This window comes from Nelumbo lutea, chromosome 8 (assembly GCF_056320005.1).
Source record: "Nelumbo lutea isolate HS-2025 chromosome 8, American lotus-T2T, whole genome shotgun sequence".
NCBI classification, from domain to species: Eukaryota; Viridiplantae; Streptophyta; class Magnoliopsida; order Proteales; family Nelumbonaceae; genus Nelumbo; species Nelumbo lutea.
In genome coordinates this window covers 47831224-47845842 of record NC_142691.1, presented here as the reverse complement: position 1 = coordinate 47845842, position 14619 = coordinate 47831224, and the positions used below count along the sequence as shown (strand labels likewise).

General features: G+C 39.0%; 1 protein-coding gene across 5 annotated transcripts in view; it reads right to left on the bottom strand.

Annotated features, from left to right (window-relative positions):
• Nucleotides 1–14619, bottom strand: part of LOC148844028 (RING/FYVE/PHD zinc finger superfamily protein) — a 53466-nt gene that overhangs the window by 2880 nt on the left and 35967 nt on the right. For all 5 annotated transcript variants that reach the window (XM_088959613.1, XM_088959618.1, XM_088959617.1 and 2 more), the window contains one exon: nt 6449–6496. In XM_088959613.1, the coding sequence (XP_088815739.1) occupies nt 6449–6496 (48 nt within the window). The remainder of the gene's footprint in view (nt 1–6448; nt 6497–14619) is intronic.

Here is a 14619-nt window from a genome sequence, read left to right as displayed (position 1 = left end):
TAACACCTACTGCATAGGAAATATCTGGCCGAGTCATGCAAAGGTATAACAACTTCCCGAGCAGTCTCTGAAACACTCCCTTATCAGACAAAGGTTCACCATCTGTGGCAGAAAGCTTATGATTAGGACCAATGGGAGTGGAGATAGGTTTAGCTCCAAGTTTACCAGTTTCAACAAGAAGATCAAGGACATATTTGCACTGAGATATGAAGATACCATCCTTAGACCGAGCAACTTCAATGCCCAAGAAATACCGAAGATCTCCCAAGTCTTTGATTTCAAACTCAGAGTTGAGAAGTCCTTTTAGTTTACTGGCCTCTTCAATGTCATTACCCATGACCACAATGTCATCAACATAAACAAGCAAGGTCACCAGAGAGTCATTTCTCTTCAAGAACAGTGTATGATCAGATTGTGTTTGAATGTAGCCAAAGGAGACAAGAGCAGCTCGAAATCTCTCAAACCAAGCCCGAGGAGATTGTTTGAGACCATAAATAGATTTGTGTAGTTTACACACCTTGCCTTTCATTTCTTTCCCATACACTCCTGGAGGTAGAGACATATAGACCTCTTCATGCAGGTCTCCATTCAAGAAAGCATTTTTAACGTCAAACTGGTGTAGTAGCCAGTCAAAAGTAGTTGCTAGAGAAAGTAAAACCCTGACTGAAGTCATCTTAGCTACAGGAGCAAATGTGTCAAGATAGTCAATGCTATACATTTGGGTGTAACCCTTAGCAACCAACCGAGCCTTGAACCTCTCAACAGAGCCATTGAAGTGATACTTAATGGTAAACACCCATTTACAACCCACTGGTTCCTTCCCTTCCGGCAAGTCCACAATATCCCAAGTATGGTTCTTATGCAATGCATCAAGTTCAGTCATCATAGCATCCCTCCATTCAGCTTGAGATAATGCTTCTGGTACAGACCTGGGTATCACATGGGAAGAGACAGATGCAAGAAAATAGTAGTAGGAAGGGGAGAGAAAGTTGTAAGATAATTTTTTGGGGATACAGTGGGTTGTACACTTCCACTTGCCCTTGTGAAGAGCAATAGGAAGGTCAAGGTCTGGGACAGTCAGAGATGGGTCAGTAGAGGGTTGGCCTGTTTCCTCAGAAATGATGAGAGTGGCAAGATGCTCTTCTGAAGGAGTGGAAACAACCTGCACATGTCTGAATCTCTGCCTTTGGTACCACATTTGGAGAGCAGGAGCAGGAGGAGCAGGGATCTCAAAGGTAGGTCCAGTGAAAGAGGTGGACACCCCATGATCAGACTCACAAGGGATGGGAAGAGGAACAGCTGGAGACATAGCAAAGGGCTCACCAGATTTCTCCCCCTCAGGAGGAATACTAAAGAAGGGAGTCAACTCGGCAAAGGTGACATCCCAAGATACAAAGCAGATGCCACGAACTGGATCAAAACAGTAATAACCCTTCTGTGTGGAAGCATATCCCAGAAACACACTTATGAGCCTTGGGTTCAAACTTGTGCCTTTGGTGACTATGAATATGCACATAGCAAGTACATCCAAACACACGGAGAGGAAGAAAAAGGAGATCCTCATCCGGGAAGAGAAGACTAAAAGGAGTTTTAAAGCCAAGGACCTAGGAGGGCATACAGTTGATCAGAAAGGCAGCAGTAAGAACAACATCTCCCCAAAACTTTACAGGAACATGGGATGCAAACAAGAGGGATCTAGCAACCTCAACCACATGCCTGTTCTTTCTTTCCGCCACCCCATTTTGTTGTGGAGTGTAGGAACAAGAACTTTGATGAATAACCTCAAAAGTTTCAAGATAGGTGGAGAGGGTTCTCTCAAAATACTCCTTGGCATTGTTAGAGCGGAATATTTTGATACGAGTATTAAATTGGGTGAGGATGAGTTCATGAAAATTTTTCAAATTAGATGGTACTTCATCCCTGGATTTCATGAGATAAATCCAAGTGTAACGCGAATAATCATCAATAAAAAGGATAAAGTACTTGTAACCCCCCATGGTTGGCATGTGATATGGCCCCCACACATCAGAGTGAACAATATGGAAAGGAGAAAGTGATCTTTTATTGCTAATTGAATAGGAATGTCTACAATGCTTTGCCAGCTCACATGATTCACAATGAACTCGATAAAGACACTTCTTTAAACATATCTAGGAACAGATGACTCAAAGCAAAAAAAGACAAGTGACCAAACCGAAAATGACATAATAAAGTTTTGTTAACAAACTCTGACACGAATGACTCTAAGGCAACTCCATGAGGTGGTCCCAAAGCTTGATCCGGTGTGTCCAGCAAGTATATTCCGTTCCCCTCATGGCCACTCCCAACCATCCTCTGAGACTGCAGGTCTTGAAAAACACAATGAGTGGGAAAGAAGGTTATGTTGCAATTCATGGACGTTGTTAAGCTACTAACAGATATGAGGTTTGTGTTAAGTTTAGAGACATGAAGAACAGAAGATAAGAACATGGTGTCAAAGGTCTTTATATCACCTTTACTAGAGATGGGGGCAAGGGACCCATCGGCAAGGGATATTTTCTCTTTCCTAGAGAGAAGGTGATATGAGCAAAAAAGGTTAGATAGACTGGTCATATAGTCTGATGCACCGGAATCGATAATCCAAGGGATTTTATGATTACCTGAAATTGAAGCATGACTTGCAGAACCACGAGTACCTGAGTGAGCAAAAGCCGATGAAGATGATGTACTGTTGGAAGGGTGAGCTGAAGAAACTGTAGCTTCCAGGTGATTTAGGAACCTCCCATACTTCTGTAGCAGCATTAGCAGTCTTGGGTTTTCCCACCTGACTGCCATTCTTAGGGTTATTATTGTTCTTAAATCTATCAGGGAGAAGTCCAGGATGAAGCTTCCAGCAGGTGTCCTTTATATGTCGTGGTTTCTTGCAATATTCACACACCTGCTCTCTTTTCTCAGTAGGGCCCTTTTGTTTCATTCCCGCATGTGCAAAATGTTCTGTAGGTGGACTCTGCAACTGAACCTGCCGCCTACTCTCCTCACTACTTATCATAGCATATGCCTGTGAAAGAGAAACCTCATCCCTGGCCAAAATATTCTGTCTGATAAGGGTTGAGTCCAGTGAGAAACTCAAACACCCTATTTCTCTCCACCAGCTTTCTATACATTTCAGATCCTTTTTACTCTCCCATACCACTGTCTCCATAACATCAATTTCCTGCCATAGGGATTTTAGTATAGAGTAGTAGATTGCTACACTCTTCTCCCCCTATCTCAGGTTTTTCACATCACTTTTCAATTTGTACGCTTTGGCTACATTCAGTTTTTGTGAATAGGTCTCAGTTACACTGTCCCATATCTCCTTAGCCGAAGACATCCAGAGATAGTGCTGGCTTATATGGGGTTGCATAGAGTTGACTAACCATCCTATAACAGTATAGTTCTCTTGCATCCATTTTTCAAATTCAGGGTTTGTCTCTTCGGGTTTCACCTTACTGCCTGTGAGATACCCGAGTTTTCCTCTACTACAAACATAGATTTTTATAGACTGTGCCCAAGCAAGATAGTTCATCCCATCTAGCTTAACTGTGGTAACACCAGTGAAAACAGAATCTACTGAGGTAGGTCCAAAAACCAGCACCTGCTTTAACTCACTTCCGTACGTCTCCATTAATCAAACGGAAATCAAGGAACAAAAATCTTGACTATGTAAACTTACTTGAAGTCAAACTAGAACTCGGGTGCTTGAAAAACTAGGGTTTTGCTCCGTCCAGCAGATGGGAGGAAGAGAGAAGATGCTACCGCACCTACCAAACTAACCCAAACTCTTCCAAACCTGAACTGCCCTCCTTTAGCAGTCACAAGACACCTTCCAAGCACAGAGCGCCACACCCGAGTTTCACCTTTCCTAGTAACCTCGAAAATCTCTAGTCGGCTAAGGTTTCGGGCAGCAACAAAACAACATAACTTCTTGGCAAAATCTAGCAAGAACTAAACTCTCCAAACCCTTCTACCAACTAGGCAAGTGATTCTCTATACTATAGAGAACCTATCTCTCCATACACTCTCTTGATTTTAGAGTGTACAGGAACGAAGAAAAAGAAGGAAGAGGAACTAAACCCGTTCTAATACCAAGATGTAAATCAGTCCTTTAATATCAAGATTAAACTTAGCGATTAGCAGAATAAAACATGTCTGAATAACTGTACAAAAGAAGAAGATGGCGAAGAGAAGAGGTAAGAGAAGGAGTCAAATAATTCTCCATTCTCCTCTAACCCTATTTTATTAAGATCTAAAAATTTGATGATGACAAGAATGCCCTTAAGTGGGCGGCCAGCTTGGCAGTTACATAAAGAAAAATGAAACAAGAATAAATAACAAGCCCATTAAGTGTGGCCCATCAACATAAAATAAAGGATATTACAAGAGAGGCTGTTAGGACCCATTCGGTCCAGTCTGTTTACAGCAATCAACAAGAAATCACATAGCTCAAAAAATCACAATACAGTGCATATGATGAAGATATTCTTCAGGCTAAAACTTGGTCTAGCGGGAGCAAGATCTATGAAAAACTACAAATGGGTTTATAAGATGAAAAGATTAAGAGACAGTAGGACATCTAGCACCGACATTAGGGGGGCAACAGTGCAAAGCCAGCTAGTGACCTCCCATTCAAGGAAAGAGCAATAGAATAACAGAGTGATGCTGATTGTACTTTTGCTAAGAGTGGGATAATGCAAAATAACGATGGAGTCAATAACAGAGCATGGTGTGGGACTCTCCAAAACCAGGTGGATAGAGAGGTCACGATTGGAAAGAGTCTAGGTTTGTTTTTCTAGGGTGGTGAGGATTTTGTGAGAAGAGCCTTTTAGGATGTTGAAAGAAGGATAAGAGAAGAGAAAGTGAACAAAAAAGCTCATCGGGAAGGTGACAAATGTTGGGGCAAAGATGTTTCAAGCCGGGAGGATGAGTTTGTGGAGATTGAGGTCTTGGTTGTGGAGCAAGGAGGGATTAAGTTTCACTCCAGGGGTGGTTTGAATGTTTTTGCTCTCATGGGGTCTTTCTGGATTGTTTCTTTGACTTTTGCTTGAGATTGTTTTGAGAGAATCATAAAGTTTTGTCAGTTTTGGTTTTTTGGCTTTTAGTATGGGACTCTTGAGATCTTTGTTGGGTTCTTTGGGTTTTTTTCCTCTTCGGGTGATATCTTATCACCTTCCTATTGAATTATTTTTTCCTTTTTCTAATGAGTTTTTATTTTATCCTTAAAAAAAAAAAGTAATCATAATGTCATCAATACAAACAATCAACACTGCTATTTTTACTCCCTCCCTCTTAACAAAAATAGTTTTATCAGCTTGATATTGTCTAAACCCCACAAGCTGAACAACCTTGTTAAACCTGTTGAGCCATGCTCTTGATCATTGTTTTAAGACACAAACCTCTTCCTCTAGGTCATCATTTAAGAAGGCATTCTTCATTTCCAGCTGATGAAGTTTCAAGTTGGCTGCTAAGGGTATAAGAATGCATATGGAGTATCTTCGCTATAGGTGCAAATGTCTCTATAGTCAATACCATGCATTTGGATGAAACCCTTGATATCCCTAGCCTTGTATCTCTTTATGGATCCATTTGTCCTATGCTTCAAGAGAAAACCCGCTTGCACCCTACAAAAAGCTCTTTCCCTTAAAAAAGATCCACTAGTTCCCAAGTGTTGTTTTTTATTATTTTTACTTTTATAGAGGGCATTGATCTTCCAGCATAGAATTAGTCCACTTAAATAGATTTAGGTCCACTACAACACTTTTGGAAAGAGAAACACTGGAAGTAGCTAAAATATAGGTGCAGTAAGGAGACAAGTGCAAGAAGTATAATTAGCAATCTAACACCCTTTTGGGAAGCTATAGGAACATTGAGATCATCAGGAAATGAAATAGGACTAACAATACCCGGCCAAGACAAACAAGGATCCACCTCCTGAGAACCTGCTAGTTGAAGGTGCATAGTTTTTTATTGCTTCATGTCTTGGGATAGGTGCTAATCCTTCTAGTCATTGGAATAGAAATGAAAAGGCTGCTAAGGAGGATAACTGCTAATCCTTCTAGTGATACGAATAGAAATGAAAAGGCTGCTAAGGAGGATAACTGCTAATCCTTCTAGTGATAGGAACAGAGGGGGATGACATTGTAAAAGAATTGACATAGTACTTTTGTAATTCCTTTGCTTTTCTCTAGGTACATGTAAATTGTCTTTTTGTATGTAAGGAAGCTCTACAAAAAAGAGAGAATTTATACAAAGCAAAACAGATAAGATGTTTTAACTTAGCATAATTATAAGTGAACAATATGAATATTGCCCTGCAAACAGGTTCAATTTGAGCTCCATCAAAATAATAGGCAACTTATCATCTTAGACATCCAACAATGTAGAGCATATCCAGACCTATAACCTATAATGGACAGTGTAAAGAGCATACCAGTCCTATATATTTTAGATGCATTAGAACTTGATCTGTTTCCAGCTCCTGTGGAAAATGAAGAAAGAAAAGATAGAATGTGTTACATAAAAAACAAGATTATAAAGATGTAAACTAAACTGACAAGTTTATAATCATTGTTGAGGTTAAAACAATATGATAAGAGAAGCTATTTGAGGGGGGGGGGGGGGGGGGGGGGGGGGAACAGCTGCAATGCCTCGCCAGGTTTTTCAGTAGCTCCTTCAGATGGATCCTTTGAGGAATAACAAGTCTTATTTTAAAAAGAGCAAAATGCTGTACACATGAGAGGATTACAGCCATATACAGAAAACATAATAAATAGCAAACAGCCACATGCACATGAGAGGATGTAACACATGGGAAGGGGGAGAGAGAGAGAGAGAGAGATGCATCTATACAAGAAATTCTCCAGATTCAGCTAGTCCATGAAAATGCTCATGATGAGTGCAACTATACTGCTTTGATTGAGCCCCTATCTCCCTTAAGGGTAACAACACCTAAAACAAGCTGTCATCCACCTTGAGCAACATACTGCCTATTCAGGAAGCCCAGATCTTCAAATTACAATCAAAATGTAAGGACCAATTGATGCGAGCATGGAAGAAAGGAAGAACTCATGGAGAAATAAATCAGTTTTCTCTAGCTTCAATTTTGTTATTTCTAGTTGTTTCTATATTTTTATTAATTTGAGCTATTTATATTTATTTTTAGTAAGCAACGCTCTCTGCTTACTGGTGTTGAGGTTCCTAAGTTGGGACGATGATAGACGCTTGCTATTGTCCAGAATCTCCAAAACATTCTCCTCTCCCTGACTCACGTGGTGAACTAACTTTATCACATGAGCCAGGTTTCTCCTTACTTGGTTTAGCTATCAAGCCACTGACAGTCCCAACAGTTTAGGATTAAACTGTAAAAGCTTGTCCAACTCCTTACCTGACTCAAGAAAACCTTTCCTTCAAGCCACATCAGAAAAAGTGATATTACTCTTTGCCCTTCTATTTAATTCAAAACAATTTGAATTTACTTCTAAAATAGGCAAAACCTGCACTCGGCACTCACTACTTGACTGTTCAGCTTCCTTAATTGCATTGCCTCTCCAACGATTTCCTCTCCAAGCCTTCCACGTGTGCACCCTACTGCCAAATCAGCATTGTCTTCAACCTTGGTCGCCTCCCTCCACCACAACGTTTCAACTTCTGAGAGCATCCAGACTCTGTTCCAGACACCATCTGAGAATACCTCGATCAAACAGGGCACGTCCTCTAGTTTAACCCCATTGATTCTCACCTCTAGTTTGAGAGATCCTCCCATGGTCTTCACAATTTTCTCAATGGTCAGCTCATCCTAGGGGTGAGCATTCGGTATATTCGGTTAAAAACCGAACCAAATAAACCGAAATTTTTAAAACTGAAATAATAAAATGAAAACCGAAACCGATTTTCCATTAAACTGAAATAACCAAACCAAAATTTTTGGTTCGGTTTTCGGTTATTTCGGTTAAAAACTGAATTTAGTTATTATAATATATATTATAAAATTTAATTTCATTACAATACATTATATATAATATTAATATATAAATATATAGCATAAATATTATATATTGTATATTATATATTATATAATGAATTTTAGGTAATTTGGTTTTTTCGATTAACTGAATTTCTAAATCTAAAACCGAAACCAAAAACCAAAATTGTTAAAAACCGAATTAACCAAACCAAATTACCCAAAAACTGAAAAAACTGAACCAAAAAAACCGAAACCAAAATTTTCAGTTCGGTAATTCGGTTTTAACTGAATAATGCTCACCCCTAGCTCATCCCACAAACCCCAAATTCTGTTCATTCGTTGCAACACAGCATCCAGCTTTGGACTTGAATTAATCAATTTTTAGTTTCAAGCACGGTCTTCCTATCTTCAAAAGGTAATATAGTACAGCATCATCATCAAGCCCTAGTTTCTCTCTCACTGTATTCAGTATTTCCTTCCAGTCTGTACCATCCTCCTCCACAGTATCACCATATGATTCTCCCACTTCCCTCTCCCTGCTTCAATGTTACCTTTGGGTGGATTTTGAACTAGCTACTGAGATGCACTAAGGTAAAGTAATTTGTTCTTCTCCACAAACTTTTCACCCTTCTTCACAAAATGTAGATTATCAGTACCATCATTCTCTTCATTGTTTCTACTTTTTCCTATCATTGGCAGCCTTTCAACAAGGTTAAGAAACTCCTGTAAATTTTTAACAAAGGACTACCCTATTTTCTTGTTTCCCTCCAGAATACAGGCCATTTGACGTCTGTTACTATCAAAAAACTCCTATATTGCGATGAGCCATCCTTTCCCATTGCCTTAGCTCAGCCTCATTTTTCTTTGATAGGAAATGCTAGCTTTCATTAAGAAATTAAACAAGATATTACAACTCCAGCATTATTTGACTGATTACATTGCACCATCAACGAAACCTTTTAGCCAGAGAGTTGCCTCCTCTGGTAAGAATATCATTGCCCTCCCGTCTTCTCTGTTTTCTAGCACATTCCTTCCATTTATTCTTCCCTGCTCAAAGATGATCTTCTTTGCTTCAATGATTCTGTTCTCCACCTGTTGGCCTCCTGGAAATCTCCCATCTTCTCAGTTGTCACTTTTCTCTAATGCTGGTTCAACTTGCCTCATACTGTGATTTGGTATTGAATGAAAAAAGTTTGTTTAAAGATAACTATGGATAAGAGTGCAGATTTCTCAAGCCAAATAGACAATTCTAGGTAACAGTGGAGAGCCTAGTTGCATAGGTAAATAGAATTTTACAATGCCAAAAAATTGAAATAATTCATTAGTTCTATAAATTTTAAAAAATAGCAATGCTCTTTACTCATCATCTCAGCCTTATCCCAACTATGTGGGACCAGCTATGTGAATCCTGTTTTGCTATTCCGTTCTGCTCAGTGCCAATTCCATTGTTAAATCACATACATTTAAATCATTTCTAATTACTTCAACTCAAGCCCTTTTTTGGTCAGCCCAGAGCACTTTACACCCTTCAACTTGCAACAGATTGCTTCTTGCAGGTGCTGTAGATATCCTTTTATGGACACAACCAAACCATCTTAGTCTACTTTCTCTCATTTTATCACCAACTGGAGCTACTCCTAGGTTCCTTCGAATGACTTCAGTGCTGACCCTATCTGTTTTAGTTTCTCCACTCATCCATCTCAGCATACGAATTTCTGCTACTCATTTTTTGAACAAGTTAGTTTTTGACAGCCCAACAGGGCCAACAGTGGGCCCCATACAGCACTACTGACCTAACAACTGTTTTATGGAGTTTTCCTACTAACCTAAGTAGTTTTAACCTATCACATAAGACTTGGGGTGCACCCCTCCATTTTGCCTATCCTACTCTAATTGTATGGGCAACTTCCTCCTCAACCTCTCATTTGTTACAGATTATTGAACCAAGGCAACAGAAAAGGTCACGTTGATTTATTTCTCAGTCTCCAATCCTAAGTGTACCCTAATATATGCTCTTAGTGATATTAAATTTATAGAGCATATATTTCTCATCCCACATATTTTAAAAATTCTTTCTAAGGTATTTGCCCATAAACTTAATTTTGCATTTAATCCTTCGGTAGTTTCATCACTTTATACAATGTCATCAGCAAATAACAAGCACCATGGGACCTCCCCTTGAATATGTTTAGTCAATTCATCTAAAATTTGTGCAAATAAATAAGAACCAAATGGTTGAGCCTGGGTGAAGACCCATTATAGCTACAATATCTGATGCCTCCCCTGTAGGTGTTATAAGAACATTAATTTTCCACTTAAAACATTGCAAATTATCATCTAAAAGACAATAACATGTTAAATCTATAAATGCCAATATTTCAAGGGAACATTGCTTGGTTATCTCAGGCTGACAAGCATGAGAATGTGGGTTCAAGTCTGAGAGAAGCCGCTTTGCATTAAAAAAAAAAAAGTTAGGTCTGTATACAGTCCAACCCTCCCAAGACTAGATAGCTGGGGGCAACATTGGATAATTTCCTTCTTAATTATGACACTTCAATATTTTGGATACACTACTATAATACGACAAGTAGTTAGCACTTAATCGAGTAATTAGGGGTCCCACTCAGGTGCCCAAATTGAAGATTTTACTCAACATTGCCCGAGCCCTTAGGCCAGACCCATTTAAAATTTAACAAACCTCAAAGCAAACCTGCCCAAGTTGCATCCCTAAGAGTAATTCCATCATCATCATCTAAGTCTTGCCCCATCCACATGGGGTCTGCTATATGAATCTTGTTCTGCCATTCCATTCTATGTAATGCCATATCTATTGTTAAATTATTGGCCCTTAAATCATTTCCCACTACTTAAGCAATATCCTTTTTGGGTAGTAAATTAAAAAAAAAATCATTAGGGCGAGAAAAAGGTACATGGAAAAAGGTGATGAGACATCACAAGGAATAAATAAGAAAAAAACAGAATTACAATATATCGATCTCCATTTCCGTTCTAAAGACCAGAAATCCAAACCAAAAGAATCCTTTGGGACCCCCCAAGGTTCCAATTTTTTGGTTCTGTTGACATATCTCAAGATTCTTTTGGCTGCTATAAGGTGCAGTTTACTAGGTTCACTCATAAAGCTAGAAGCAATATTGACTGCATAACCAAAATAAGATAATTATCTAAAATATTTAATGAAATATGGATGCAATATGCAATAAAAGGACAACGAAATTTCGGGACAAATCCATAAAAGACACTATCCTATTTCAAACTTCCCTTCGCAGACCTCTCACTTTTGGCACTGCCTTTCACTTGTTGCCTTTTGTCTTTCTTTCTTTCTTTCTTTCGATGTCCTAAAATCATTCTATTTATAGAGCATTATAAGAAAGCTAGACTATTCCACTATCCTTTCACATCCCATTCTGCTTCTCAAACCTAAGCACTTTAACCTTTCATAATTTATGACCAAGACAATAACTATCAAAAAATTGATAACTTTAGATTTTTCAAATTAATTGAAGCTGTTCACTTTTTAACAACCCCCATAATTTTAAAAAGTCAATCTTTAATTTCCCCCAACACCTCAGCTTCGTCATCTGCATCTTCAAATATTTGGGTGGGTTCTACATCAATAGTGAACTGAACAAGTTGGCTCTTCAATTCCATGATTTCAAACTTCAATCTTTAATGGCATTCTCCAATTGATGTCTTCAATGTGCATGTAAAATTGTTCTTCGATTTTTCTTATTGTGTTTTTTGATGCAAACATAGTTGCCAAGGCGACGCCTAGGCGACAAGGCGCCCTTGCAGGCTCGCCTCGCCCAGTCGCCTAGCAGTTTTGTATAGTGTCTTATAAAATACTTTTATATTGTTATTTTTTTGAGATTATAATTATAAAATAGACATTATTAAGCAAAAATATTCATTTTTTGTGTTTATAAACTATTTTCTTTTTATTATTTTCTTATTTGTTAGGGTTTAATCAACACAAACATTGCTAACTGCTGTATTGAACCCTCAAAAACTTCAGAATTTGAACCAATAAGGGAAAAACTTAAAGTTTTGTCTAATCAACATTTCTTCTTCTTCTTTTCTTCTTTTCCTATGACAAAAACAGGGGTTCAGTCCCCATATTTTTTGAATTTTCTTTTCTTTCTTCTTTTTCTTCTCATAAATATGTTGATTTTCTAGACATAAACATGAAGTTTATAATTTTCTTATGAAAATTATGGATAGTTATTTAAGGAAAGATGGTTATGGAACCTAGGGAACTACCTAGGATATGTATTTTTCACTTAAAAAAATCCATCGCCTAGGCAACTAGGTGACAAGGCGCCCCTCTGTCGCCTCGCCTCGCCTTGGCACCTTGAAAACTATGGATGCAAATTGCTCTGATTCTTTATCTGTTGATGTTTGATGTCCAAAAGAATTCCATTCCTGTCCCTTCATTCAAATTCAAACTTCTGCATGATATTCACGTCCAACTTGTTCCACTATGTATTCTAATTCAAGCTTCAGCTTTGTCAATTCATTCAATAGGTCATTGAAAGAAAGATACTGCATCACCGATTTCCATGAAGTTTCTGCAAAAATTGATCCTTGTTGACAAAACTGAAGGGAAATTACCCCTGTTTGACTTGATATATGGGGTGTCACCCTCGGAACACAGTTATGATTTTTGTCACCCAAGGGAGTGTATTATCTCCTAAACATGCGCTTAGTCACCTTTTTCTTTTTTATCAGTAAATATGTGTTTTATTAAAATTCAGATTCAGATTGTAAACATTTTATACAATTTGATGATGGGACTGTTGATCCCTTTTCCTCACTCTATTTATCCCTCATTACAATGTAGCCCAAAATAATTGTTGTCTCAATGCCCCTTGTTTTGCTAATCCATCAGCTAGCCTATTTGCATTTCTACGGACCCATTTAAATTCAGCCTCAACCTCCTTGGCAATCTTCTCCACTTCCCTAATCACATGTTTAAACATCCATGGGGGGTGGCTGCTATTTGTTGCCCATGAAATTACTACTTTTGAATCCCTTTCCACTTCAACATGTCTGCATGCTAGTTGTTTGGCTAGCTTTAACCCTTGTAATAATGCCAGTAGCTCAGCCTTCAACGAGTTTCCGTTGCCAATCGGCCCTCAGAGCATACCCAATATCCTCCTGCCAGGGTTTCTTAATACTCCTATTCCTGAGATGCCTGGATTTCCACATGAGCACCCATCAAAATTCAGCTTTACTTTAATGCCTTCAGGTGGTTTCCACTCCGGCCTTATTTTCTCTCTCTCTCGAAGATTGTGCTACTTCGGACCATGTTCTTAGAATATCTTCAACTGAGAAGACTTGCAAGCAGTCCAAGAGTTTTACCCAATGGGCTACTTTCACTTTGATATTATCAATCACTTCCTCTACTGTTCTACTTCTTTCCAGGAAGATTCTGTTGTTTCTCTCTTCCCATATTACCCAACAGATTGCTGCCTTAGTTGCTTTCCACATTACCATCCCTCTTTTCTTTCTCTGTTTCAAGAAATCATGGTTGAAGAGTCCTGCCACATCTTGAGGGGGAGCCCACCTGCAGCCAAAGATAGTACAAAAGAAATCCCAAATTTGATGCACAAAAGAACAAGATATCATTAAATGAGAAAGGGTCTCACCACTTTCCTTACAGTGAACACATGTGAGGAGAAAGGCACATATATGGCCTTCTTTTTTGCAGCATATCACAAGTGTTTACCTTACCAAGGACTACTTCCCAACAGAAAGCTTGGATCTTCAGGAGGAATAGGCTTGCACCAGATTTCTTTCACAGGGAAGGTCCCACCTAGAGGGTTGGGGGAAGCAAGTACTTTGAAGAAAGAGGAGCAAGAAAAGAGGCCATCTGGAGAGCCTACCCAGATTCTTGAATCTTCCAATGAAGGGTCCAGGTGGATTTGCCCTAAGAGGTTCAGCAAACGGGCTAAGGATTCACACTCATTCTCCCTTAGTCCCCTTCTAAAGCCTAAATTCCAGTTCACACCAGTTGGACACAGAGATCCTAACATGGATATAGCTTTCCCCTTGAGGTTAGATCATGCAAAGAGATCAAGAAATTTATCTTTTAGTGGGGTTTCCCCTACCCATAGATCTTCCCAAAACAGAATTCTATTACCTTGTCCCACATCAAACCGGATGGAATTGAGGAAAGTAGGATAGATTTCATGAATTGCTTTCCAAGGAGCAGCCGAAGACATGTGAGGGGAAACTTTTGCATCCCATCCATTTCCAGCCACCCCATGAATGCTCTCAATCACTTTGTGCCACAATTTGTCACCCTCAAATGGAAACCTCCAAAGCCACTTACCTAGTAGAGCTGTGTTCCTTAAAAGGATGTTTCCAATTCCCAAACCCCCTTGTTCCTTGGGTTTACTAACCTGCTCCCACTAGATCAAGTGATCCTTCCCTTCCTCTCCTAGGTCCCATAGGAAATTTCTCATATACTTTTCTAGGCAGTTTTCTACCTTAGAAGGGATTCTAAAAGTTGAAAGGAAGTAGGTGGGGAGGTTTGCCAGAGTGGCTCTAATCAAGGTTATTCTTCCACCCAACGAAATGTAATTCTTCTTCCAAAGGGCTAACTTCCTATCAAACCT